This window comes from Podarcis vaucheri, assembly GCF_965113315.1.
Source record: "Podarcis vaucheri genome assembly, chromosome: Z".
Lineage (NCBI taxonomy): Eukaryota > Metazoa > Chordata > Lepidosauria > Squamata > Lacertidae > Podarcis > Podarcis vaucheri.
The window spans coordinates 38,476,954-38,502,772 of NC_138758.1; the positions used below are offsets into that span (position 1 = coordinate 38,476,954).

A 25,819-nucleotide genomic window follows, 5' to 3' on the forward strand; every position below is an offset into this window, starting at 1 on the left:
CTTGAAGGTCCCAGGCCTCAGAGAGGTTAGGCTGGCCTCAACTAGAGCCAGGGCTTTTTCGGCTGCGGCTCCAACCTGGTGGAACGCTCTGTCACAAGAGACAAGGGCCCTGCAGGACTTGACATCTTTCCGCAGGGCCTGCAAGACAGAGCTGTTCCACCAGGCCTTTGGTTGGGGCACAGCCTGACTCCCTCCTTTGGCAATCCTTACAATACTTTAGTTTATGGTTGCCATCAATTCTGATTTTAATTAATTCTTATGATGTTTTTATAATGTTGCACTATTTTAGTGTTGTTAGCCGCCCTGAGCCCGGCTTCGGCTGGGGAGGGCGGGATATAAATAAAATTTATTATTTATTATTATTATTTATTATTGTCTTTAAAATGCATTCTCACCCTGTTCTGGATTGCACTAGGTCTCAATCCTGCAACACCAACCTGGAAACAAAGGATGCTGCCTTCTCCTGAGTCAGACCATTGGCCCATCTTGTTCAGTATTGCCTGTGCTGACTGGCAGAGGCTCTCCAGGGTTTCAGGCAGAAGTCTCCCCCACCCCTACCTGGAGATGCCACTGGGGACTGAACCTGGGACCTTCTGCATGCAAAGCAGATGCTCCGCCACTGATGCATCCACCATCCTAATGGTTCCTCTTTGGAAGACTTTAAATAATTAATTGAATTAAGGGGGGAAGAAACCCATTGCCAAACTTGACATATCCTTTATTATTTGTTAATTTCTGGCTCTGTGCCTGGCTTGCATGAGGGACAATGGATGCAAGTAACCCAAATAGAATTGCAATTCACTGCAGCAGAAGGTGGGAGAGTGACAGTTGCAATCTGGGATTCTGGACCATAGGTTTAAATTGCTCAAGGCAGCAAGAAGTAAGGCAGACATGGTTTCACTCAGCACTAACTTCACTCTTCACCAAGCTGGTGCCATCCACATGTTTTGGACTACAACTCCCATCACCCTGGCCAGAACCTTGAAGCCATCCGTCAATGGCTAGCCCTGAGACAAGCAGGTCACCTAGTCTCTGTCTTTCCTACTATGGTGACTTGCAGTGTATTTCTATTTAAATTATAACCATATTCACTATATTTGCATGCATACATATGAAGTGATACATGCAAATTTTATGTGAATCTGTGCCCTCTTTTCTTTGGTGATATGTTAAGTAGCCACCCTACTGTCACCCATCTGTAGTCTGCCGAGCAGAAAAAATCAGAATCATGCTAATTACAGCAATAGGAGCAAATAAATGCCCTCAGATCTTGCTGCTTTGAGGAATTTTAAGAGATAGCGGGTGTTAGCCCTACTCAGAGTAGACCCATTGAAATTGCTGGATGTGACGAAGTTAAAAGTAAAGGGACCCCTGACCGTTACGTCCAGTTGCGAACGACTCTAGGGTTGCGGCGCTCATCTCGCTTTTTTGGCCGAGGGAGCCGGCGTACAGCTTCCGGGTCCTGTGGCCAGCATGACTAAGCCACTTCTGGCAAACCAGAGCAGCGCATGGAAACGCCGTTTACCTTCCCGCTGGAGCGGTACCTATTTATCTACTTGCACTTTGATGTGCTTTCGAACTGCTAGGTTGGCAGGAGCAGGGACCAAGCAACGGGAGCTCACCCCGTCGCAGAGATTTGAACCGCTGACCTTCTGATCGGCAAGCTCTAGGCATTTTAAATAGTCATGGCTTTCCCTAAATGATTATGGGAGCTGTGGTTTGTTAAAGCTGCTACAAATTCTCAGGAGACCCCTATTCCCCTCTCGGAGCCACATTTCCCAGGGTGGTTGAACACTCCATTCCTCTTCGCAGGGAAGTTCTATGAAGGCAACAAGGGTTTCCTAACAACTCTCAGCACCATAACAAACTACATTTCCAGGATTTATAGGGGTAAGCCATGGCTGGCACAGTCCTTCTTTAAAATGCTTAGTGTAGATGAGGACCTTAAGTCAATTGATTTTAGTGGGCCTACCCTGAGTATGACTTAGGGACTGAATCCTAGAGTTCCAGATTACAAACTTATAATTCACTTCACGTCAAATTTCCTGGCCTCCACGAAAGAAAACCAATGCACAACCACATTCAACAACAAGGGGTAGGCATTCCAACAGTGTCAAGAGCGTGCCATCTAAACAAACAAACAGCAACAGAATGTAATTGTGTTCTCTCCCTACAACCAAATGAAGTTTCCATCCACTTGGGAGTCAAGAAAACATGGCAAAATGTAGCAGTGGGTCTCGGCAGCACAACCGGCAAGAAATCATCCCAAGACATTGTGCTATAATAGATGCAACCAGGTCTTCACCACCCTGGTGGAAGTTGATACTCATTCCCAGCACGTGGAGGTTTGTGTACCGTGCTTCGTTTTCGAAAGTGTATTCAAGTCTTCATTATGTAAAAATAAGGGGGAAAGGACAGTGCGTTGCTGCTGTTTCACCACATGGAGATCAACATCTGGCAAGTATTAGAAGACATCCACATGACCTCCACCAGCCTAAACTGCAAATAGCCAAACACGAATCCAGAAAGGACGTCGGTGACATGGTGCCGCCCAACCATGATCCGGGAAAGTCCCACCAAGAAGGCCCAGATCACAATTAAGATCCGAAGCGGCACAGCTAAGACCAGGTGGTTGAGGAAGAACTTGGATACCATGGCAGCTCGGCTGGCGTGTCCTGCTGGAAAAGCATAGACGTCCATGGTCAAGTAGTCCAACAGGCCTGGGCTTACGTCATATGGGCCCTTTCGCTTGGCCATCTTCTGTAAGCCAGCCACAATGATGATGTCCAGAAATAAGGCTGGAGCAGAAGAGAGAGAAAACAAGGCAGAGAATTAGAGAGACGAGCTGTCTGAGGCAAAAGGTTAAAATAATTATCTGAAGTGGTAACCATTAGGGTAGAAATTCATTTCATTTCACATTTTAATGCACTAAGAGACACGGAAGACAGAAGGCAATTTTGAAACTGTATGGTACATGTTTATTAAGTACATTTGAGAAAACACAGCGTAACCCTTTAACCACTGGCTACCCATGGTTCACTCTGGGAACCTGTTAAGGCGGTTAAGGTGCATAACTGGTACAGTATAATGAAAACAAAAGTGTTATCCAAACCTGCTTAATATTTTACTATAATTCACAATGCATATTCATGAAGTGTTTCTTGGTGGGTGAGGGGGTAGATGGCGATTCTTTGCTACAAGCATTTCCCTAAACTGAAAAATAAAGGCTAACAAAAAATGTTCACATTTTAATGCAAACCTACGTAATTTGTCCTTCCTCAAATAATATGCAAACCGAAACACAAATATCCTTTCAAATTTGAAGTTCTCCAGATTTTTGCAATGTGGTTCTTTGACCAAAAAGCAAACAGCATTGTACATAAAAATGCATATATTAGTGAAAATAACATATGAAAATGCATTGCATTAGGGGTAATTGCTTGCAAATTGCATACAAAAATGTGTCTATTAGGAGCAATGACTACTAAAATGCTGGTGAATTTTTGTGACTTAAAAACAGTAATCTACAAACTGCTTCAGAAATGTGGCAAACTGAACATAAAAGCGGGAACATGAGATTCACCCACCATTAGTAACCATCAAATAACAAGCAGCCTCCTCTGATTAGTATTTTGTTCACTTAAAACATTTAAAGCAACGCTCTCAGACTTCTAGCTGAAGTGTGTGGGAGGGGAGTTGTGTATCTGAAAGGCATACTTACACCATGAAAATGTTTACTTTTTGAGCGTGTAAGTAGGGCTTAGTTTTTACAGAGTGCTACGATAGCACTGGGACCCAGGTTCAAATCTCCATTCAGCCATGAAGGTCACTGGGTGCCTTTGGGCCAGCCACTATTTTTCAGTTGGATTTACATCACAATGTTGTTGAGAGTATAACAGATGAGGAGATCATGCATGCCATGTTGGCAAAAGCCCACTTTGAAGGAAAAGTGGGATATGAACAGAATTATATCAGAGAGAAAACACATGCACCTGTCAAATATTGTTGGGGAGCGATGACAAGTTAATGACAGTCAATTGAAAGGTAGCTTGGCTTTGGAAGATGGTTGCCAAAGGTCTGTTTAGACAATTGTAGACCAGTAATTCCTAAAGTTTGTGCTGAAGGAAGGTAGGCTGAGGAATATAGTAGCTAGCTCCAGGTCGCCCAGTGAGTGACATGGCTGAGTAGGGATTTGAACCCTTGCATCCACTGTCTTAGTTTGACATTCTAGCTCTTGGGACCCACAGTGTAGAACCTGTGGACCCTATTATGCCCTCAGACATGTCCTTGGTGCCCACAAAAGCCCCATGCCCATCCATAGCTGTCAACCTACAGATTTGAAAACAAGGGACCAGCAGCCTTGAAAATAAGGGATCAGCAGCCAAAATAAGGGACCTGCAGCCTCACCTATTCCAGGCACTCCAGTCTTCCTGTCCTCCTGCAGTCTGGTCAAACTCATGCTGGTAGCTTCGAGAACACTGTCCAACCAACTTTTTAACCAAAGGTTCAACTGAGTAGAATCTGAATCACATGCACCACAAGGCCTATGCAGCCTCAACTTAAGATGGCTCCCCAGCCTGGCTTTGCACTGCAAAGTTTGCAGCAGCACCTGCAACAAAATGGCGTCCAGCATTCAAAAATCCCATCAGCTTGCATTAACTAGCCACACACACACAGCCTCCCCCCCTCGCCACAAGATCGCCAGTCACCCACCATTTTGGTCAACCAGCTCCTTTCTTTTCCCCCATAAGTCAATCGAAGGACCCTCCAAAACAAATTCAAAAGCCCCCCTCCCATGAGATCTCCTTTCCTTTTCCCCCACTGTGTGCCCCCGCTCCAGACAGACCTTATCACTGGCAAGGGTGAGTGGGCCATCGATGACATATCCATCCGATTCCGATCCAAGCACTCAGCACAGGTATGTTCAACTTCTGAGCCCCTCTGAGCCAAAGGCAGAAAGCCCAGCCAGCAGCCAAACGAAGCCTCAAGGAAAACCACCATCACCTCTCCGCTGGGAAGCGCTGAGCAAAGGTGAGTGCCCAGGGAACGCAGCCAAATTGATCAGCACAAGGCATGCAAGCTCATGCTCCCCAGTCATTCTTAGACTTCTTATTGGGTGAGCAACACAGCCAAGCAACACAGTTGGAGCCTCCCTCCTCCCTGGCCGGCAGGGAGGGAGGGAAAGGAGCTGCTTCCTTTGAAATTTAAGGGACATCATTTAAGGGACATCCATCAATAAGGGACAGCAGCGGGACATGGCGCTGGAATAAGGGACTGCCCCTTCAAATAAGGGACGCTTGACAGCTATGTGCCCATCACGTTTTTTAAAAACAGAAAGGATTTGACTTGTATGGGTGTGAGTGTACTGTGTAGATGTTTTTCCTGTTTTTTCCGGAGTAAGTTGGGGTTCTGAGCATCTTTGCTTCTCTTTCTGTGAAATGGGTATTTTGTGGTGCCTGGGGGAGCTCCCTGAGCTTCCAAACATAGCCCTAGGCCCAAAAAGGCTGGAAACACTTGCTCTGCTCTGTATTCCACACAGGCTCTCTATACTTAAGGCCTTCGGAGACCTATATCCACACAAAGAGTCTCACATCCACCACAGACCCACTAGAGTAACCTGTTCTTTCAGCCTCCATCTCCAATTAACCTGTGTCATGGCACATCGTTCAGGGGCATAAACATTCTGGTGTTTCTAATCAGCTGGAGTGCCCGTTTCACCAAATCGCTGGGAACGTTCGGTGGCAACAGCAAAGCAGGCCTGTCAGGGGCACAAGGCCTTCAGAAATAGATACAATTGGTGCCGTCACTCTGTGAGTAAAGGCTCAAGTTTCCTTATGTGGCCTACATACCAACAACCAAGGCTTCGGCTGCCTGGACTGCCTGCCCCAATCGCTTCAGCTATAGGGCAGGGTCACTGTGAGCCACTGGGATATTCCAGGGCCAGACACTGTCTGCCTTGCTTTTGAATCCCATGGGGTAATAATCTTCCTCCTCCCTGCCCCAGTTGTTGAAGGTGACAGAACGCAACTCGGTGTCAGAGCACATACTCTGCACGCAGAAAGTCCCAGGATGAATTCTCTGCTATCTCCAGATAGGGCAGGCAAAGCCTCCTGTCTAAGCCACAGGAGAACTATGCTACTCGTTGGAGAGGATAATGAGATAGATGGGACAATGGATTAACTTGCTGGCTGCAAGGCACCTTTCTGCTTTCCTAATAAAAATGGGTCGGGGTATGCAGGAGCTAGATCTGAGTTCTACCTGAAGATCTCCCTATGCGATTTGCTGCAGGAGATCAGTAAGTGTTCCTGATTCCCAGTAGTTTTAACAATGGCAAGTAAAATTTCTAGCAATTTTGTGTGTGTGTGTGTGTGTGTGTGTGTGTGTGTGTGTGCGGGCAAAATCTCTCAGTCTCACTGCTCCTCATTTGTAAAATACGAATGTTAATTGGCTGCTTGGTGGTAGAACAGAACAGCAGAACCATCTCTGCAGGTGTAGATCATCTTAATACAGCTGGAGCTGATGGGAATTGTAGTCTGAAACATCTAGAGGGGACCAGGCAGGCTGAAGGCTTCCCTGGCACTCTTCTTATGTTTTTTTAAGAGGCATGGGTTTGATGTGTGCAATGACACGCTAGGTGGGTGGCTGTATCGACGCACAGGCACTTGAGCACACCTCTACTGATAACATCAGACAGCAGTGCCTAAGTTTAAAAAGGGCTTTTGTGCATTTTTTTAAAAAAATGGACAAGAATGATAGATGATAGTGTTGCTATTTTTAAATGGTATGCTCAGATGCACCATCTCTTTCCCACCCACACAGCTGTGTTGTGCCCACTAGTGTGGCTGAAACACAAAAAAATGAACACACACATGTCAATTTCAAACATGCTTGTTTCGGTTTCTCGCAGCTTCTCATTTTTTTTCCAGTTCAGTTCTCCATATTACTATGTTAATTTGCAGGAGAGGGGGGAAATAAAGTCCTTATGAAAATCCATCCACATTTTAGTGAATTTACCCTAATAAACACATTTTCGTATGCACTTTAACCAGCCACATACATTTTTGAAAATAAATTTCCAGTAATATAACCTTTGTAGACTAGTTTCACTAACATATGCATTTATATGCACACTTTACCCCAGTAAATCCATGTTTGTATGTGTTACTTGGCTGGAGGACTGCATTGCAAAACTTGGGGAAGTGCAAATTTCAAACAGTGGCTGCATTTCAGTTTGTGCATTATTTTGGAAAGTGAGAATTAGTTAAGCTTGCCTTTAACTAATTCAGATTTCTTCCTCTTTCCTATATGCCCCACACCCTAAAAATTCAAAAGGTTAACTGTAATTCCCCATGCAGCATACAGTGGAACAATGATTTCATAAAAATAGAAGTCAGCCATCTGGATGCATGATAGAGGGAGAGATTGAGATTGCGAGAGAGTGCACACTTCCAGGCGGCTGCTATTTTCAGATGGGAGTCAGTCACATTTCGGCAGGTCCAAGTTGTGCAATTAAAGTTGACTTGGCATTCCATCCCCAGATTGGACTTTTTGTGATAAGGAAAGTGAAGGGGAAATGTATTGGAATATGTGGGATAACAACACAACACAGTATAAACTCCCCGCAGACAAATTAGAATGAATGCTCTCTGCCTGACTGGGAGAGATAGGAAGCAGGGTTCATTCTTTGCCGAAAGCCCAGGTCCATCAGGCACTGTCCTGCTTTAATTAATTTTACGTAAGCTACTCTAGGGGGCCTTTTCGGCTGAAGAGCAGAGTATAAGTGCTCTAAATAAATAAATGCTCAGTAAACAGCCAGTGTCATCTAACCTCCCCACAAACATTGTGGAAACAAATCAAGATGAATACCCAATAAAGAGATCACCTGGAGGTGACCATACACACATTTCACAGTAGGGGAAAAAGGGATATTATTTAAACAAGAGGCCATGCCCATAAGTATTAGTAGCCTAGTCCATGGAGTTGCTTGGGAATGGTAAGAAACCAAACATTAGTTTTGAAAACCAGTTGGCCACCCGCCTTGATTCAAAATTGTGTGCATTTGTATCCAAGTATAAACGAAAACCTGCTCCTTGATTTCAAGGACTGTAATGCAATATTTGGTTAAGATCAGAGCTGTTTTGAAAGTTTCAGTCCACCATCTTGATTCATGATGGCATCCAATCATATCCAAACATAGACAAAAATCTGCTCCTTGATCTCAGGAAACGTCACAGAAAATGTGGTTATGATATCTTAAGAGGTGCCTAGATTGCACAGCATACAGACAACTTTCCACAATATTTAGCAGATTTGGGGGCTAAAGTGTGTGAGTGGGTATAAACTGCCTCATAAGCTAAATCATCAAAAAAGATTATGAGGTATGGGGTCAAGGAAGAGATGAGAAGTATAAGATATGTTAGACTCCCCTGTCCAAGATTATTAGGACTAACGAGTAAAATGGCTGGCTGACCCAAGACCCTCCATTCTTTTTGCACACTGTGCCCTTGTGAGCAAAGGCAATTTGTATCTCTGAACCAATTACTTTAGTGTGGCTTCTTCCCAGATTGCTGCAAAACGCAGCAAGTTTGCAGCTGTTCTGGAGAGACAAAGCTCATCAGGAGGGTGAGCGGTGGAAAGAGATCTTACACAGGGATGCTGATCTTCTGCTTAGCATTTTATTATATTAGTGCCAGTTTGGGAACATCCTGAGAGAGTAGCCTCCCGTTGACTCTCTTCCAACCTCTTTCCTTACATATTCAAGGAATAAATTGTAAAGTAACAGGCGTGGAAATAGAATTAGTTGTAACAAGGAGGTTGTGGAGCAGATCTGGTGGGGGATGTGGTTTCGGGAGAGGGTTTGTGGCTGAGGAGATGTAACCTGGGTTGAGTCCCGAGGTGCAGATGGAGAGGCCTGGAGAGCTGCATTTGGACCCAAGGGCCGAATTTCCCCCAGCTCTGCTTTCAGCCATACACATTAATAGATAGGTTGGTGGCCAGCTTTTCCCCCTGGGCCCTGCTCCTCTGCCTTTGAAAGTTGCCCAGCAAATACAAATTGAGCAACTGAATCTCTTCCCAGACTTCATTCTCTATACAGGAAAAGCTTCGTCTCCTTAATTTTCTGGCATGCCATGCTGCTATTAAAGACAGAGGAGCATAGCCCAATAAAAAAAGAAGAAGTTGGCAATCAGCAGCAAGGTCTTTAGAATGCAGAGGAAGACAGAGAGTAGTTGCAGAGTTCCCTAGAGATGCACAATGATTGATGAACAAACCAAGCCTGCTGCATTAGAAAACTGCTCTGACGTTGTAGAATAAGCAATTCAGCACAGCTCACTAGAAAAGGGACATTTTCGTAACTATGCAGGTGCTGCCATGCTGGATCAGACCAAACTCAGAATTTTCTCCCCAGCAGCACAAGAATGTAAGACAAGCCCTGCTGGATGAGGCCAGGCGCCCATCTGGTCCAACATCCTGGATGTTCTCACTGTGGCAATCCAGACGTAGCCATTTCAATGCCTCTAGGAAGTACACAAGCTTGGGACCCTGTGAAAAGGATTTTGAGAAGTGGATGGGACAGCCCACCTGTTAATCACATGGTTTCTTAATGACACTGTGTGACTAACAAGTGGGCCATCCCATCTACCTGTCAAATTTGAACTGCAAGGCCAATGCTGATACGGACCTGGCCTTCAAAGCCAAAAAATTTCCCTACCCCAGAAGTACAGTGGGAAAGAACTAAGCTGTTCTGATGGTTACTCAAAGTCTCTGGTCCTTCAGGTATACTGTGCCTGAACATGGAAGCTCCATTTAGCTATTCTCCATCAATATATTTGGCTTTTAGCTGGCCTCCATCAATGAACTCCTATGTAGTGTTGATTATGTGCTCTTAGAAGGTACATTGTGTGTCTGCCATGAGCACCAAGGCATGTTTCAAGCCTTAAGAGTGTGAGACCACAATATTTTCGGGAGCACTGTGTAGACCAGGTCTCCCAAGTTCCATTTTTAGCATTTAACCCTGGCATCCAGTTCTCTCTCTCAGCAAAAAAGAAAAAAGCTTTTTTAGACTTGTTCTCCTTGACACCCCTGCCCCGCACCCAAAAACCTAGTTCTTCAGCAGCTTTCAAGAAATATCCTGAATTCTCCTCTCTCCATTCTTCCTTTCTTCTCTCTGCTCATGTTTCTGTCAAGTCGCATTAGGGCCAGGCAGGCTATAGATGCGTACGGGTTCCCCCTCGGGTGAAGTCTCTTCCTTGCAGCTGCAAAACCACTCTCGGTGGGGGGAGGAATCTTTTTGTCTGTCCCCCCATTCCCTGCAGGGGTACCTTGCCAAGGTCACAAACTGGAGGTGGGACTTCAACTATAGTCAACCCGCCCCCCCTGCCGGAGATGCTTTTAAGTGCTGACGGCACCAATAGCTCTGCTGAATCACAGAAGCATTTATCCACACTCCGTTCTGGATTCAGCTGGCGTGCCATCGTTCATACCTGCTAAGTTCTGCCTGGAAGGGTTGCTATTAAGGCAAATCACATTTCACACCAGGGTGGAAATATAAATGGAAAAGGGGGCTGCGGAAGGAAGTGGAGGTGCAGCCGTTCCCTGTAATCTTTCACAGCACTGGCTCTGGCTTGGAGCTTCCTGCACAGGCAGTGTGCCATCTGGTGTGCCCCTCATGCCACTGTACCCCAAGGTGGGCTTAACTGTAGTGGCAGGCAGCAGCATCCCACTCGGTGGCAGGTGAACCACCCAGCATTTTAATGACCCACAATGCGCCAACAAATAACCCCTTGAGAGCACCTGTAGGGCATTGGAAGTCCCACAGAAGAGATCATTCACTAAGGGGTTAACTCTGCTGATATTAAAGACAACTAGCGAAGAGGAAGACGGGTGGGGGTATTGATTAGTAACCCTGCAGGGTGGCATGATCTTCATTAAGGTAGCTTTGCCTGGCTGTGTGGTTCCAATGGAGTTTTACTTCTGTATGCATGTACATTGCCCTGTTATTTCAAAGCCTGAAGTAAGAAGGACAAAACACCCCTGGTCCCCCCCCCATCAAATTATATACTGTACGCTGCTCAATTTCATCAGTAAGGTATTGTCAAGACTTTTCTCTCTGGACTCCTTCAACATTATTTAAGTGAATTTTCTATCATGGGGAACCTTTAGTTCTCCAGATGTTGCTGAAAGACAACTCCCTCATCCCTAATCACTGGCCATGCTTGCTGGGCTAATGAGAGAGTTTTTGTTCAGCAACATCTGGAGGGCCAAAGCACTATGGGAGTGGGTGTGCCGAGTGTCACACCAGAGTCCTACCAAGGCACCTAAGCGCTAGTAGCTGCACAAAGGTACCAGTTGCTGAGGCTGGCTCTGGTAATTCAGTACTGAAAATAACTACTGACCTCTGATGCCCTGATTTTGGCAAACATGACACATACCTCCCATGTGAAGGCATTTCTATGCTGCTTTCTGAGCATTCAAAGTGCTTTGCATACAATGATCTCAGTCACTTTTATGACAACCCTGCATGGTAGATCTGTGTTATTAACCAATTTTGCAAATGGGGCATAAAGCAGATCTGGGGAATCTGTGGCTCTCCAGGTGTTGTTGGACTCCAATTCCCATCAGCACCAGCCAGCACAACCAATGGTTAGGGATTATGAGAACTGTGGTCCAGCAACATGTGGAGGGCTAAAGATTTTCCAGCCCTGAACTAAAGTTTTCCTGAATTCACAGCTGAAGTTAAATCTTAACCAGTCACTTCCTGGCCTGCCTCACAGTTCTCACTACCAGACTCTATGAGCCACTGCACTAAATGGTCATTGGTCCAGGATCTAGTTTTTGACACATATTGCACCATCTATTGCATTACAGATTCCTGAATTGCAAGGGGTTGGCCCAGATGACTCTTGGGGTCCCTTCCAACTCTACAGTTCTATACTGCTATGATGCTATCACCACCTTGATACTTTGGGTTGGAGGGACAGGCTGGTGGGTCTATAGTAGTCACTAGGCAACTGGTATGACCTCAATATTTCAGCTATTTGATAGAGCAGTTGATGGACCTACAATGGTTGCTAGGCCTCAAAATTCCAGTCACTTGGGGGGCAGGCTAGTAGGCCTATAGTGGTCACTAGGCAACCTCTTGTGATAAAGCAGCAAGGTGGCTAAGGATAATAATTTATTTCAGAAATGTTAAAACCACCTTTCAGGATCTTGAGAGGTTCACAACACAAAATCAGAAGTGCAGTCCATGTAAAATCAGTCAGTGAGGAAGTCAAGCATGTCTCCCATGGAAGGAGTTACACAAAAACAGAACGACCACTGAAACATCCCTGCCTGATGGATCTTACCAGTGGCCAGTCTTAAAGGCCAGGCAGGCTCAGAGTGGTGCAGGTGGTTCTTCACACAACCTGGTCCCAAGCAGTTTAGGGCAAGACTATGTTTGCAGAGGCACCTACCTATCAGTTATTAAAGTAAAGAACAGAACACACAGATTTCCCTTTCCTACCCCCAAAATTGGTTTGCAGATTTCCTAAAAGCCAAAGCAAAACAATAATCAAGTTAGCCCTGACAACAGAAACAAAATTACAGACAGCGACCATTTTGCACATGTCCAACTGACACATGACTGCTGACCATCAGGTTCCTTTTGGACCCAGCAGAGGGTGGAATGGGGGGGGGGCTTATTTGTGTTCTGCTGATGTATGCGGAGTCTAGGAATGGAAGAAAGGTAAAGGGACCCCTGACAGTTAAGTCCAGTCGCGAACGACTCTGGGGTTGAGGCGCTCATCTCGCTTTACAGGCCAAGGGAGCCGGCATTGGTCCACTCCACAGACAGTTTTTCTGGGTCATGTGGCCAGCATGACTAAGCCGCTTCTGGCGTAACGGAACACTGACACCAGAGCAACGCATGAAAATGCCGTTTACCTTCCCGCCGGAGCGGTACCTATTTATCTACTTGCACTTTGACGTGCTTTTGAACTGCTAGGTTGGCAGGAGCTGGGACCGAGCAACAAGAGCTCACCCCGTCGCAGGGATTCGAACCGTTGACCTTTTGATCGGCAGGCCCAAGAGGCTTAGTGGTTTAGACCACAGCGCCACCCACGTCCCCCAGGAATGGAACCCCCATGCAAAATGGTTGCTGCTGTAGTAATAACAACAACAATACAAATCTAGGAAACTGTCTTATACTAAGTGAGACCACTTGTTCTATCTAGCCCAGTATTGCTACACTGGCTGCTCTCCAGGGTTTCAGGCAGGTGACACTCCCAGTTCTATCCAGAGATGCTAGGACTGAATCTGGGATCTTGTGCATGCAAAGTAGATGCCGTACCAGCTGTGCCTTACAAGATCTCTGGCTTCAGCTGATTGAACCAAACCCTCTAGCCAGTGCTTGAGCCTGCTATGGAACGTCTGCAAACACTCCACCTGCTCAAAAGTTATTTTCAACATAGGGACACACAAAATGCCAAGGAGACAGAAAGAGCAGATACGGTAATGTGTGCAGAGATGGAAAGGAAACAGCAGGATGACAAGTCAGCTCTTAAGCTGTGTTGAGTGAACAGTGTCCATGTGAAACAGTGGATGTGCAAAACAGTGCGAATGGTTGGATGCGAGCGAGAGAAAGAATTGCAAATAGAGGACACAAGTAAAGTTGTGAATTGTGAGTCTTGAATGATGGCAGTGGTGGTGATTAAACATTATTATGCTACAAGTAGGGATAGTGGAGATATTTTATTTTGTTTGCATTTTAATGAGAAATTACTTAATTCACACTTTGCCAACCAATGTGTGAAGTGAAACATGGCTGCCCTTTGAAATTTGCACTTCTCTGAATTTAGTGGTGCAGTTCTCCACCCAAGCAGTGTGTGCAAAAATGCACACATTAGTGGGAAATGTGCATCAAAATGCACATCTCAGCGCAAGTAGCTTTTTAAGAGGTGCATTACACTGAGGAAATTGCTTGCAAAAATGAATATATTCGCCTGCAAACATGTGATTAATTGATAAAACTTGCACAAGAATGGTGATGAATTTTCATGGGGATTTCTTAAAATATATGTTTTAAAATCAGAAAATGCAGCCTAAAGAACTCTATTAACTGTATTTAAGACTGGGAAAAATGACAAGCTGAAATTGACAGATTCATCCCTCCCTAGGTGCAAGTTACAGTGGCAGTAAAATAGGAGCTCCTCCTATTTATACAAAGACAGTCCTAGTCAGACACAGTTTGCTCTTTGTCAGTGCATTTAATACATCAGATGAGACAGGAGAGAGGGGGGGGGGAGAGAGAGAGTGTGTGTGTAAGCAGCCTGCATCATCTCCTGGACTTGGGGCGAGGTGTTTACCGCAGCTTCCAAGGAGAACAGAAAAGAGTGAGATTCGTGGTGTGAACTTTGATGGCAATAGATACTCTCATTCACATCCCGAGGCTGTGAGGAGTTGGACGTCATATTCCAAGAGAAGAAGAGGAAGCATTCCCTCTCTCAGCCCCTGCCTGCCTCTTCTTCAGCCTGCACAACATTTGGAATTTATCCCACATCACTGCACACCTACCGAGATCACAGCAGGTCAAGCAAAGCCCAGAAAGTGTGTGTGTGTGTGTGTGTGTGTGTGTGTGTGTGGTGTTGCCTGGTATTAAGCACATCTTCCTGCTTGCGTTTATAAATCTAACAATGAAGGGGCCAAGGATGAAACATGAATGCACATCACTGACCATCTCAGAAGCTCCCTTCCATAATTCTGTGTGTAATACCACACAGTATATTCACCAACATCTTACTGCAGAAGAATTTATGTTATCACCATAGAGGAAGAGAGCTGTGTGAAATATTCTGAAATTGATTTCTGATACTTGAGAATTATTGAGTTTTTATGTACAGTGTCCCAACTGCCAACAGAGAGCACACATGCTTAGGCACACATAAAATAAAAGTGTTATGGAAATTGCTATTGAAATGCAGTCATAAAGATGCGTGGAACAGTTTAATGCTAGATGTGTATCACTCACATTTATTCTAGACCATTCATTACCCTTGCCTCTCATTGGCCCTTTCCTAAAATGTGTTGGTTGTTACTGTTCTGAAATGAGGGTGGCAAATGCTGCAATGGCTGCTAATGTCATGAGGACACAGGTGGCACAAATCTCTTCGACTTTTCAGTGTGTAAAAAGTAACATGCTCGTATCTTCTGCTAATGGGGCTTCCAACTCAGATTGGGTTGATTGACATTCCCTCCTAGAACAGAGGAGATATAAGAGAGAAAGAGAGAGAGAGTGGGGAGAGCACACTATCTCCAGCCATTCTCTAATCCCATCCTTTTCTCAACAGACTGGCTGCAAAGGCTGAGCCAGAGGTTGGCTCTCAGCCCAGTGACTGCATCAGAAATTTTGCCTGGTGTGTCAAAATCCAAAAGTGGACAAGCTTAAACAATCTGTCTTTTCATTTCCCAAAGCAACAGTGTCCCACCAGATCTGTCACAGGCCATGTAACCTAGCCCCCCTGAATACAGGCACACCTGAATCCTGGAAATTCAGCATCCAATTTGCCTGCAATGCAATGGACACAAAGCAATAAATTTCTCCCTGCAAAGCGAGTTCAAACCAGGTCAGAGTCACTTGTCTGGTGCAAGGAGGTGGCTACACAAAACCTTCCGTGTCAGGTTGCATTGCAGGTCATATTGGCCCATATTGCCACGACAACAAGCAAGCAGCAAAGCACTGGAACAACACCCCCCCATATGCATAATAAGGTTGAAAGGCCTGGATTTTGAAACTTATACAGGGTTAGTTTTGATGCAATGTTTGACACTCGTGGGATGATGTCAGGACCTAACACTGAAGCTATAATAACAGAAACAGCTCTAGGGTGTTTTGGAGCCAGCGAATGGATCCATTTTGCTCTGTCAAAGCTTCAGAGTGGGTTGTGCACCCTACTCTCAGCAGCCAAAAACATCATAACAGACACTGAAGAGACCTGTCAGGAGTAAGCATGGATCGATGGTGCCAAACAGTATGGGAAACAGCCTTACTGGAAAAATTAACCAATAAACTGAAACTGACACGGGGACAAATAGAAGAAGATGCTTTCACCATAGAAGAAGACGCCTTCACCCCGGTATGGCTCCCCTTTATCACATACACAACCAAACAAAACAACGACAAGAATCCACCAACAGCATACAAATCAATATGGCTAACCCGCCCCACTCACACATGAAAACAAAGTTCACCACAGCCAATCACAAACAAACAACCACACCCTAGGCCAACATCAACCTCTCTCACAACCAAAGGAACACAAGCGAATAGCGAAGAGAACCTGCACAAGCAACGCCGACACAAAACCCCACACATACATTAAGTAAAATAGAAACATCACCACCCAACCCCAACCCCACTCACCATTCCCCCCTCCACCTCTTTTGCCCTTTTCCTCCTAACGTAACACTAATGTCTCAACAAATGAAACTGATCTGTAGAAAATGCAACTTGAAAAAAGAGAAATTGCACATACCGTAGATTCCGGCGTATAAGACAACTTTTTAACCCCGGAAAAGAGGCTAAAAAGTCGGGGGTCTTCTTATACGCCGGGCGGCTTTCTCCTGGCACAGAGCTGCCCAGAGTATTAGGTGACTGGGCTTATAAGACGAACCCCCAAATTGGAGGCTGCCAATTTGGGGGGGTCCTCTAATACGTCCAGTCACCTAATATGCCGGAATCTACAGTACTTTTGTAAACCAAGAAATCTTTAATAAAAATACATTTTAAAAAGAAGAAGAGTGGGTTGTGCAATGGATCCTATGACCCATCCTGGCATCTGATGACCGGCAGATGGGTGGGTAGGCTAATCAGCGCATGTTCAAATGCCCGCAATGCAGGGAGGAATCTGCAACACCATGAACTACGTCATGCTTGTTATGTTTTTATTATTGAATTCCTTACCTGCCTTTCATAGCAATATAAAAACACAATATTGAAATGAGCTAAAACAATTTACCATCAGAAGAACCAGAGAGGCCCCAAAGGTCAGGGTAAACCTATTGCAATGGCAGCCTTTTGGCATCCAGGGTCAGGCCTAGCATCCCAAGCCATGCTACACCTTTTTGGCTCTGCAGCCTTAAGCGTAGCGATACTACAATTGGAAGCCAGTTAGTTTTGCCAAGGCCTGGTAGTTATTAGCTTATGGAAACACAGCAGCAGGTTTTTCTGCTGTTGGCTTTTCCATTGTGCTACAGAACACACTCCCCACTGAAATACAAGAAGCTCTATCACTATTGGCATTCTGCTGGCTTTGAAGACGCACCTATCTCTGGATATCAAAACTTGAGCCTCCCATTTGACAGGCTGTGTTGTTTTAATCGGATAGTTTCATTATGTCTATAATTATGCTTGTTTATTTTAACAGGATTGTTTCATTGTGTATTTCAATTACAAGTACAGTATTTATATTTTAATCTTTGTGTTACAAGCTTTTATACTTTGTAAATCATTTAGAAGCCCACTTTGGCACTACGTCACATACTAATTAAATAGTAACAACAGCAACAATAATAATTATGAAAGTGCCATGATAAAAGCTGGTGGGTGTGCTGTTTTTTGAGACAAGCCCACAACAGCAACCAGAATGCACTCACCCCCCTCATTCTTTCCTTTGCCAACTTAACCCTGAGATCCAGCCCAAGAGGATATCTATCATTTCTTTATCTGAAGAAAACTTGGAAATGTGAATTGGACCAAAATGCAGCGGCTAGGTTACTGCCTGGTCTTCCGTTTAGATCTCATAAAACAGCTGCACTGGTTGCCAGCTTATTTTCAGGCTCAAGTGAAGGTGCTTAGTTAGTGCTTGAAGCCCTAAACAACTGAGGCCTCAAATATCTGGGAGACCAACCCTACATACCCTCCCTAGAGGTTAAGATCAGCAGAGGGTAGTTATGCCGCCCTAAGAAGTTGAGGGCGGTGGCAGCAGCCCAGGTGAGGGCTGCATGGCAAAGGTCATTCTCACAGCAACCCTGTGAGGTTAGAGATAGCCATTGCCCTCCTCTATTTTGGAGGGCTGTTAGATTTGCACCTACACGTATAAATTACCATGTGCAGATTTGAAGCAAATTGGCACCCCCCTTTGCCCTCTGTTTTTTGGTGATGCTAATTCTCATTTTTTGACAATGCAAAACAGGCCACCTTATGTGAGATAGGTTAGGCTGAGAGATGGTGATGGGCCCAGGGTTATCCAGTGAGCTTTAAGAATGTAGGAACTGATTCTGAGTCAGATCATTGACCCATCTAGTGCAAGGCTGTCCACACTGGACAGTAGCCAACATGCTCTCTGTGTGTTTTGGAATACAATTCCCTCCCACCCCTGAACATTAGCTATATTGGCTAGGACTGATGGTTGTTGTAGTCCACAGTGCCTGGAATATACCATGTTGGCTACTCCTGGTCTACACTGACTGGCAATGGACTTTCCCACTTGGTGATGGCAGGGATAGAACCTGGGCCCTTTCTGCATGCAAAGCAGATGCCCCAACACTGAGCTATTGTCCTTCATTTAAAAATAAACCAAGAGCCCAGTCCTCAATATTCTGAACATGAGATGTTAGGGATTGAACATGGGATGATCTGTCACTGAGCTGCAGCCCTTCCCTCTGGTCCACCACACTAATAGCAATGTAGCAACCCATTTGGGTGCTCGTGGGGGCACGCACGCACTGCCCAAGGGGGTGGGATGATCCGTCCATGGAGGGGTGAGCGAGCCAAGCCCTGGACCATCCTGATTTTGTAACTGCACTCACGGGGCCTGGCGGCACCTCGTCTTGCTCCATCTTGGCAATGCCCGTCCACGTGGCACAGCCCAGCAGGTATCAGGGTGCTGCTGCCACCTCTGCCCAGGCAACTGGGACTTGGGAGGGAAACCTGCAGGCCAGCGCACACCAACAGCATCCCTCCTGGGTGCCCTTCTGGCGCCACACCCTGTGTTGTTTTTTTCTGGCAGTACTGGACCCGCTGGAAGGCAGTCACAGCCAAGTGGAGGCAGTGGCTGGCGGGTGTGCAGGCTGCGTGCCACCCGCATCCCATGTTGAGCTTTGGGCCATCTGGGTAAACCTACCGCCCAATGTGGACCACCCTTCCCACATGCCCTTAGCTACGCTAATGCACACTAACCACAGCTAGAATAGTTTCTACAGGGCTTCCAAAATTCTGAGACTTGGCAAATGTGCTGTGTTGTCTCCTGGTTTTGCAGGGCTCTTGTAAAAGAGTCCTCAGTGCAGCAGGTCTATGTGGCTCTTGCCACACCTCTTCCTGGGGTGTGGTCCTTCGGCAGATGCCCAGCCATTTCAAGGTTTGATGCTGGGTCTACACATGCAGGGATGCGGGTGGCGCTGTGGTGTAAACCACTGAGCCTCTTGGGCTTGCTGATCGAAAGGTTGGCGGTTCAAATCTGTGTGATGGGGTGAGCTTCCATTGCTTTGTCCCACCCAGTGGCGTAGGAAGGGGTGTGTGGTGGGTGCAAGCCACCCCGGGTATCATCACTGAGGGGGTGACAAAATGGCAAAAATATGTCTGTTTAAAATAAAATAAAATTGGGGCTTACAACCATTTTAAAAAAACAACAAACTCCTGCACCCACCACACCCCCTCCCTACGCCACTGGTCGCCAGGTGAGGCAGGGGACACTGGGTGCCACACCACGGAGCCTGCAGCATGCCTGAGCCACATATCTCTCCTGAGGGGGAGGCGGTGGACGGACTGCCTGCAAGCTCTGCACTGCTTTTTCGAGTGGCGCAGGGCTTGCGTCTGCCCACCACCTCAGCCACCCTACAGCTGAGGGGGAGGCTGTGGAGAGGCTCCACGCAGCATGCCCTGCCTTGGCTCACCCTGTCCCCATGGGTGGCTCACTCCACCCTCAGCTGCAGAATGTGAGCACTGGACTGGGCACTCGAGTGGCTAGCTACGCCACTGGTCCTAGCTCCTGCCAACCTAGCTGTTTCAAAGCATGCCAGTGCAAGTAGATAAATAGGTACCGTATTTTTCGCCCCATAAGACGCACCGGCCCATAAGACGCACCTAGTTTTTTTGGGGGGAAATAAAGGGGAAAAAATTTATTTCCCCCCCAGGTGCGCTGCGCTACACCAGGAGCTTGGGGCGTGCTGAGCTCAGCGCGCGCCAAGCTTCTAGGTGCACGCAAGCAGTCCACTAGCCTTGGGAGAGCCGCGGGGCTCTCCCAGGGCTAGCGGATCGCTGCGCTACACCAGAAGCTTGGGGCGTGCCGAGCTCAGCGCGCCCCAAGCTTCTGCGTGCGCGCAAGCAGTCCGAAGCAGAGGCTGCCGCCCCAAGCCTCGCGCACCTGGTGGGACCTCCTGCCGGGTGCGCGAGGCTTGCAGACACTCGCCCGAAGCAGGGGGAGCCCTCCCTAGGGCTCCCCGTGCTTGGGGCGACAGGCTGCCGCCCCAAGCCTCACGCACCCGGTGGGACCTCCTGCCGGGTGCGCGAGGATTGCAGACACTTGCCCGAAGCAGGGGGAGCCCTTCGGGCGACAGGCTGCTGCCCCAAGCCTCGCGCACCCGGTGGGACCTCCTGCCGGGCGCGCGATGCTTGCAGGCATTCGCCCCATAAGACGCACCCCGATTTCCCCTTCATTTTTGGAGGGGAAAAAGTGCGTCTTATGGGGCGAAAAATACGGTACTGCTGCGGCAGGAAGGTAAACAGTGTTTCTGTGCACTCTGACACTTGTTACCACGTCCCGTTGTGAAGAAGCAGTTTAGTCATGCTGACCACATGACCCAGAAAGCTGTGTGCAGACAAACGTCGGCTCCCTTGGCCTGAAGCAAGATGAACGCCACACCCCATAGTCTGGACTTAACCGCCCAGGGGTCCTTTACTTTTACCTTACACATGTGCAATGATGGTGGTGAGGAGCTTCTCAAAATGGAGAGGTAGCCACCAAGAACACCTCCCCTTCCCACCCTCACTGACGAAACACGACACTGAGATAATGCAATTCAGAAGTTTCAGATTTTGATGAAACCTGGTGTATGAAACCTGGTGTACACCCTTCACTTATGGTTGAAAGAAACCTCCTTAAATTTTTCCCTCTATCTCAAATGGTTTTAATTTTATAGCACTTCAACGTTTCGTGAAATCTGTGTTTCTGTCCCTCTTGAGATCCTCGGCCTTGTGTGCATTTCCCCCCCCCTCCATAACCAATGATCAGATCTCTTTGAAATTTTACACAGAGATCAATAACATGATGAGGATTTCAGGAAAAAATACACCAGCACTCAAAAGATTTACAAATGCCTAAAAATGTATAAATATAGCTTTTTTGGTAGAAAAACTAGGTTTAGAAAACCTAAATTTTCAGCGTTAGGGCACGATGAACTCAAAAGTTTCTGATGGTGAAAATTATTGCAAAGACATGCTCTTTCTCAACATAGAATAAAATTTATGGGTCTCTTGTGTCTTGTAACAAAATTTTACGTTTTTTGGACATCATTGGGGGGGAAATGGCTACTGGGTACAACTTTCCTACAATCCATAGGTGTAAAAGAAAAAATTAATGAAACAAAGTTGTTCCTCTTAAAATCTAAAATAATATTGGTTATTACAGGGTCCCCCCCCAAAAAAGTGCAGACTTGTTTTTCAATTTTGCGGTATTTAAAACTATGAAAATTGGTTATATCGTGAAATCAATCTAAAAAAAATCTTTGCAATAATGTTCACCATCAGAAACTTTTGATTGCATAAGGGAAGTGTGTACACCAAGTTTCATCAAAATCCGAGATGGTGGGTGGCATGACTGTGTTGAACTGACGTGGAATGACCTATCTGGAGATATTTCGAGACATCACTGAAGCGTGCTAAGAAAGGTCAAAGATGAAGAAGTAAGAGAGAAGGAGGAGGATTGATTTTTTTTTTATGGTTAGAAATGAGGTGCTGGTACTTTTGTTAAAAGTGCTGTGGGTGCCCATCCAAAATGGCTACCATGAGTAGCAAAAGAAAAGGTGATGGTGTATTGGTGAGCACCTTCACACACACACACACAGCAATAACAACAACAACAACAACAACAACAACAACAATAATAATAGGTTATAGCCAGTGCTAGTCCTACTCATTTTAAACCCATTGAAAATAATGGGCATGACTTAGTTCCACTAATTTGAATGGGTCTACTCTGAGCAGAACTTAGTTGTATACAACCCAAAACAACATGTTTTCACACACTATTATACTAACATAATAAGAGCCTGGCAGCTAGAACAGGTCAAAGTCCCATTGGAACCAGCATCCTCTTCTCACAGTGGCCAACCAGAAGCCCAAATGGGAAGCCAGATGCCTAATGGGATGATAATCCCTGAACTCCCTTTAACCTCTGTATGGTTTACCCTATTTAAAGGATAACTGAGATGGGCTTGCTAGGCCTTCTGTGGCTCAGACTCTTGAGACTAAAGGGGAGGAGCCTATGGCTCAGAGGTGGAGCCTGGGACTGGCGGGAACTGTAGTCCGAAATGGCTGGAGGATAATCAGCTTGGGGGAAAGGCTGGTCTAAGATGTTTCAATTATCCTCATGAAACACTCACAGATGGTGTTATATATGACCTCTGAAGCCATGGAAACCAGGAAGGGTGGAGCTGGAGTAAAAACCCATATGTGGTTAACAGTAAGATTGGTCTTTATCATCTATCACTTCCTTGTTTTAGCTGAAGGCCCTCAGAATTGAGCGTGGGACCTTTGACATGCATATCAGGTACACTACCCATGGAGTTTTAGCACCTCTGGCAGCCACTGAAGAATGGAAACTTGTCGGGTACAACAAAATGTTGCAGAGCAGAGGGTTCCAATTCAAGGTACCAGCCAGCCATACTCATTTCTGTGGCTCTCCATTCTATTCTCACTCTCACCCTTTTTCATAGTTGGTCAGCATTCTGTGGCTACTGAGTATACTCAGTCCTTGTTCAGTTATTTTGAGAGGGGTATTTTTTCCCTCCCCTTAGTGTCCCCCATAAATATTCTGCAGACCTTGGGGTTCCCTTTAAGCCTCTTGATACCTCTCTCTTGTGCATAAATGGTGACATTTTGGCTGCACAGGACCATAGAAACCTGCCTTATACCAAGTCAGACCACTGTTCAATCTAGCTCAGTACAGTGGAACCTCGGGTTGTGGACGTAATCCGTGACGGAGGCACGTCCGCAGCCTGCAGCGTTCATAACCTGCGGCGCTGCGTCTGCACATGCGCGTGACGTGATTTGGCGCTTCTGTGCATGCACAAAGCACAATTTAGTGCTTCTGCGCTTGCACAAGCGGCAAAGCCTGGAAGTAACCCTTTCCGGTACTTCTGGGTTTCCCGTGGTCCGCAACCTGCAAACGTGTAACTTGAAGCGTTTGTAACCCAAGGTACTACTGTATTGTCTACCCTGACTGGCAGCATCTTTTGAGGTTTGCAGATCAGCGTATCTACCTGGAGATGTCAGGATTGAACCTGGACGTCATGCAAATCCTTTGGAGCCAGATCCCTTCCCCAAAGTTAGGAACATATGCAAAGTATGTGCTTATACTAGCATTGAGTATAATCATTCATACCCATATTGCAGAATTGAGAGCTGAGAATGTGGATGGGAAGTTTAAGGAGGCGAGGTAGAAGAGGAAGAACACGGTGGCCAGGGGACAATTCTGAGAAGAACTTGGCAAGATTATGAGTGGGAACTTGGCATAACCTGTTGGGTTGTGGGTTCAGCCTGACAGAATCTGGCTTTCTAGGCTTTTCAGACCACCAGTGTGTTGTAGTGGTTAGAGTGCCGGACTTGGGAGACCAGGGTTCAAATCCCCACGTAGCCATGAAGTTCACCTTGGGCCAGTCACTGCCTCTCAGCCTAGTCCACCTCACAGGGTTGTTGTGCAGATTAAATGATGGGAGGGAGACAATGTACACCACCTTGGGCTCCTTGAGGAAAATGGTGAGATATATAAGGTAAAGGTAAAGGGACCCCTGACCATTAGGTCCAGTCGTGGCTGACTCTGGGGTTGCGGCGTTCATCTTGCTTTATTGGCCGAGGGAGCCGGTGTACAGCTTCCAGGTCATGTGGCCAGCATCACTAAGCCGTTTCTGGCGAAACAGAGCAGCACATGGAAACACCGTTTACCTTCTCGCCGGAGCAGTACCTATTTATCTACTTGCACTTTGAGGTGCTTTTGAACTGCTAGGTTGGCAGGAGCAGGGATCAAGCAATGGGAGATCACCCTGTTGCAGGGATTCGAACCGCTGACCTTCTGATTGGCAAGTCCTAGGCTCTGTGGTTTAACCCACAGCGCCACCCGCATCCTGGTGAGATATATATACAATGCCAAACAACAACAACACAAAAAACAAACAAATAAGAATATATGTCAGAATGTCTTTTTCCTTTTGTTCTGCCATAACCATGAAAGGGCAAACACCAACACTGATATTCTTTTAAGGGAAATGGAAGGAGGCTGAACCAGACACTTGTTGCTCTGCACATGGGCCTCCAAAGGTACAGACTTACAAATAACCACTACACCACACTTAAGACAATATGTTGGTCTTCATCCAAAGCCATCTTTCCTATTCTATGACTTCAAGAGATGCTCAAGAAAGCAAAAGCAAAGAACAGTAAGGGATGTAGGTGAGGGTAGGAAGAAAGCCACCTAAGCCAAATGGCGAGGCGATGGGCAGGGCAGGCTAGTCCATTAGGGCAAATGGGGCAGTGCCCCACCAACCTCAGCCTGCCCTCAGCAAGCCCCCTCCTGCCCATTTTCTTACACACAGCCAGTCCAGGGGTGGTGGCAGCGCTGACTGAACCTTGCCCCTCTGTAGTCTCAGGGTTGCCTTTGTGGAACTCAGCAGTGGGGAGGAGGATGGGGACCAAACCAGAATTAGTTGGCTCTGCCCGTCATGGGCTGTGACTCTACCTACTGTTGGGGCTCCCTGCCTTCCACCCCACCATTCCCACTGGGCACCGGGCACCACAGGAGATAGGCCTCGAAAGGAAAGGAAGAACTGGGAAGGTGCAAAGGGACTCACCCAAAAGTAGGTTCATGAGGACCTCCTGGCCGGCCAGGGTGCTGCTCTTCACCAGACAGATCAGCGTGCCGCCGATCCAAGGGATCCCATGCCCGGTGATCCCGATGAGGTTGATCATGGAGCGGGCATTGCCCCAGGATGAGGTGTTTCTGGCGCACACCCCAAGCCTCTTTGAGAGAGAGATGTCGATGGCCAGGAGGGAATTGTAGGCGATTCCTTTGAAGGAAGGGTTCAGCTGCATGCAGTCTTCCTCGGGCAGCTGCTGAGATTGCCTCCGCTCCTTGGCACCTTCGTTTGGGGCAGGAGTGGGGCCGGGCTGGCTGTTCTGCCTCCGGCCAGCGCTCCTGGGCTCCTGGGCACCTTTCAAGGGCTGGTTCAGAGACATGAACTCAGCCCTGTTCAAGACACTGTTCTTGTCTCTCGCCCTGGCCCGACTTTGAGATGCCGGCATGGTGCAGGTCTCTCTAAAAAAGAAATTTAAAGAGGAGGGGGGAAAGAAAAAGAGAGATAATCCTCAGACTTCTTCTTTATTTTTTTTACCCCTCCCCAAGACCTGAGCAGCCCCTACCCCACCTCCCTCAAAAGTCATGAGCCTGGTAAGACGGCAGCTGTTAAATATAGAGATAGGAATGCTCAATGCACATGGCTGTTTACTTTGCAGGCCCACCAAGCTTGGAGGAGGAGGGGCAGAGAAGAAAGAGATAAATGACAGTAACAGCAGCCAGTCTGGCACCTGATCAATGCCCAAGCAGCCAATAGGCAGGCATCAAAGGAGGGCAATTTG

At 46.7% G+C, this 25,819-nt stretch overlaps 1 protein-coding gene across 1 annotated transcript; it reads right to left on the bottom strand.

Annotated features, from left to right (window-relative positions):
- Window positions 1–697: 697 nt before the first annotated feature.
- On the bottom strand, window positions 698–25,664 carry PLPP7 (phospholipid phosphatase 7 (inactive)). Its single transcript, XM_082208116.1, has 2 exons — window positions 25,036–25,664; window positions 698–2,798 (listed from the first exon to the last, which is right to left on the bottom strand). Exons 1-2 carry the CDS (start codon window positions 25,484–25,486, stop codon window positions 2,434–2,436), a joined length of 816 nt encoding a protein of 271 aa, XP_082064242.1. The 5' UTR covers window positions 25,487–25,664; the 3' UTR covers window positions 698–2,433.
- Between the last annotated feature and the right edge of the window lie 155 nt (window positions 25,665–25,819).

What these genes read in the sequence shown, in the direction of transcription:
- PLPP7 (XM_082208116.1), bottom strand. Translation starts at nt 25,486, where the DNA reads ATGCCGGCATCTCAAAGTCGGGCCAGGGCGAGAGACAAGAACAGTGTC. An exon ending in CCTCATGAACCTACTTTTGG is followed by an intron (nt 2,799 to 25,035) that starts GTGAGTCCCTTT and finishes CTTCTGCTCCAG; the next exon opens with CCTTATTTCTGGACATCATC.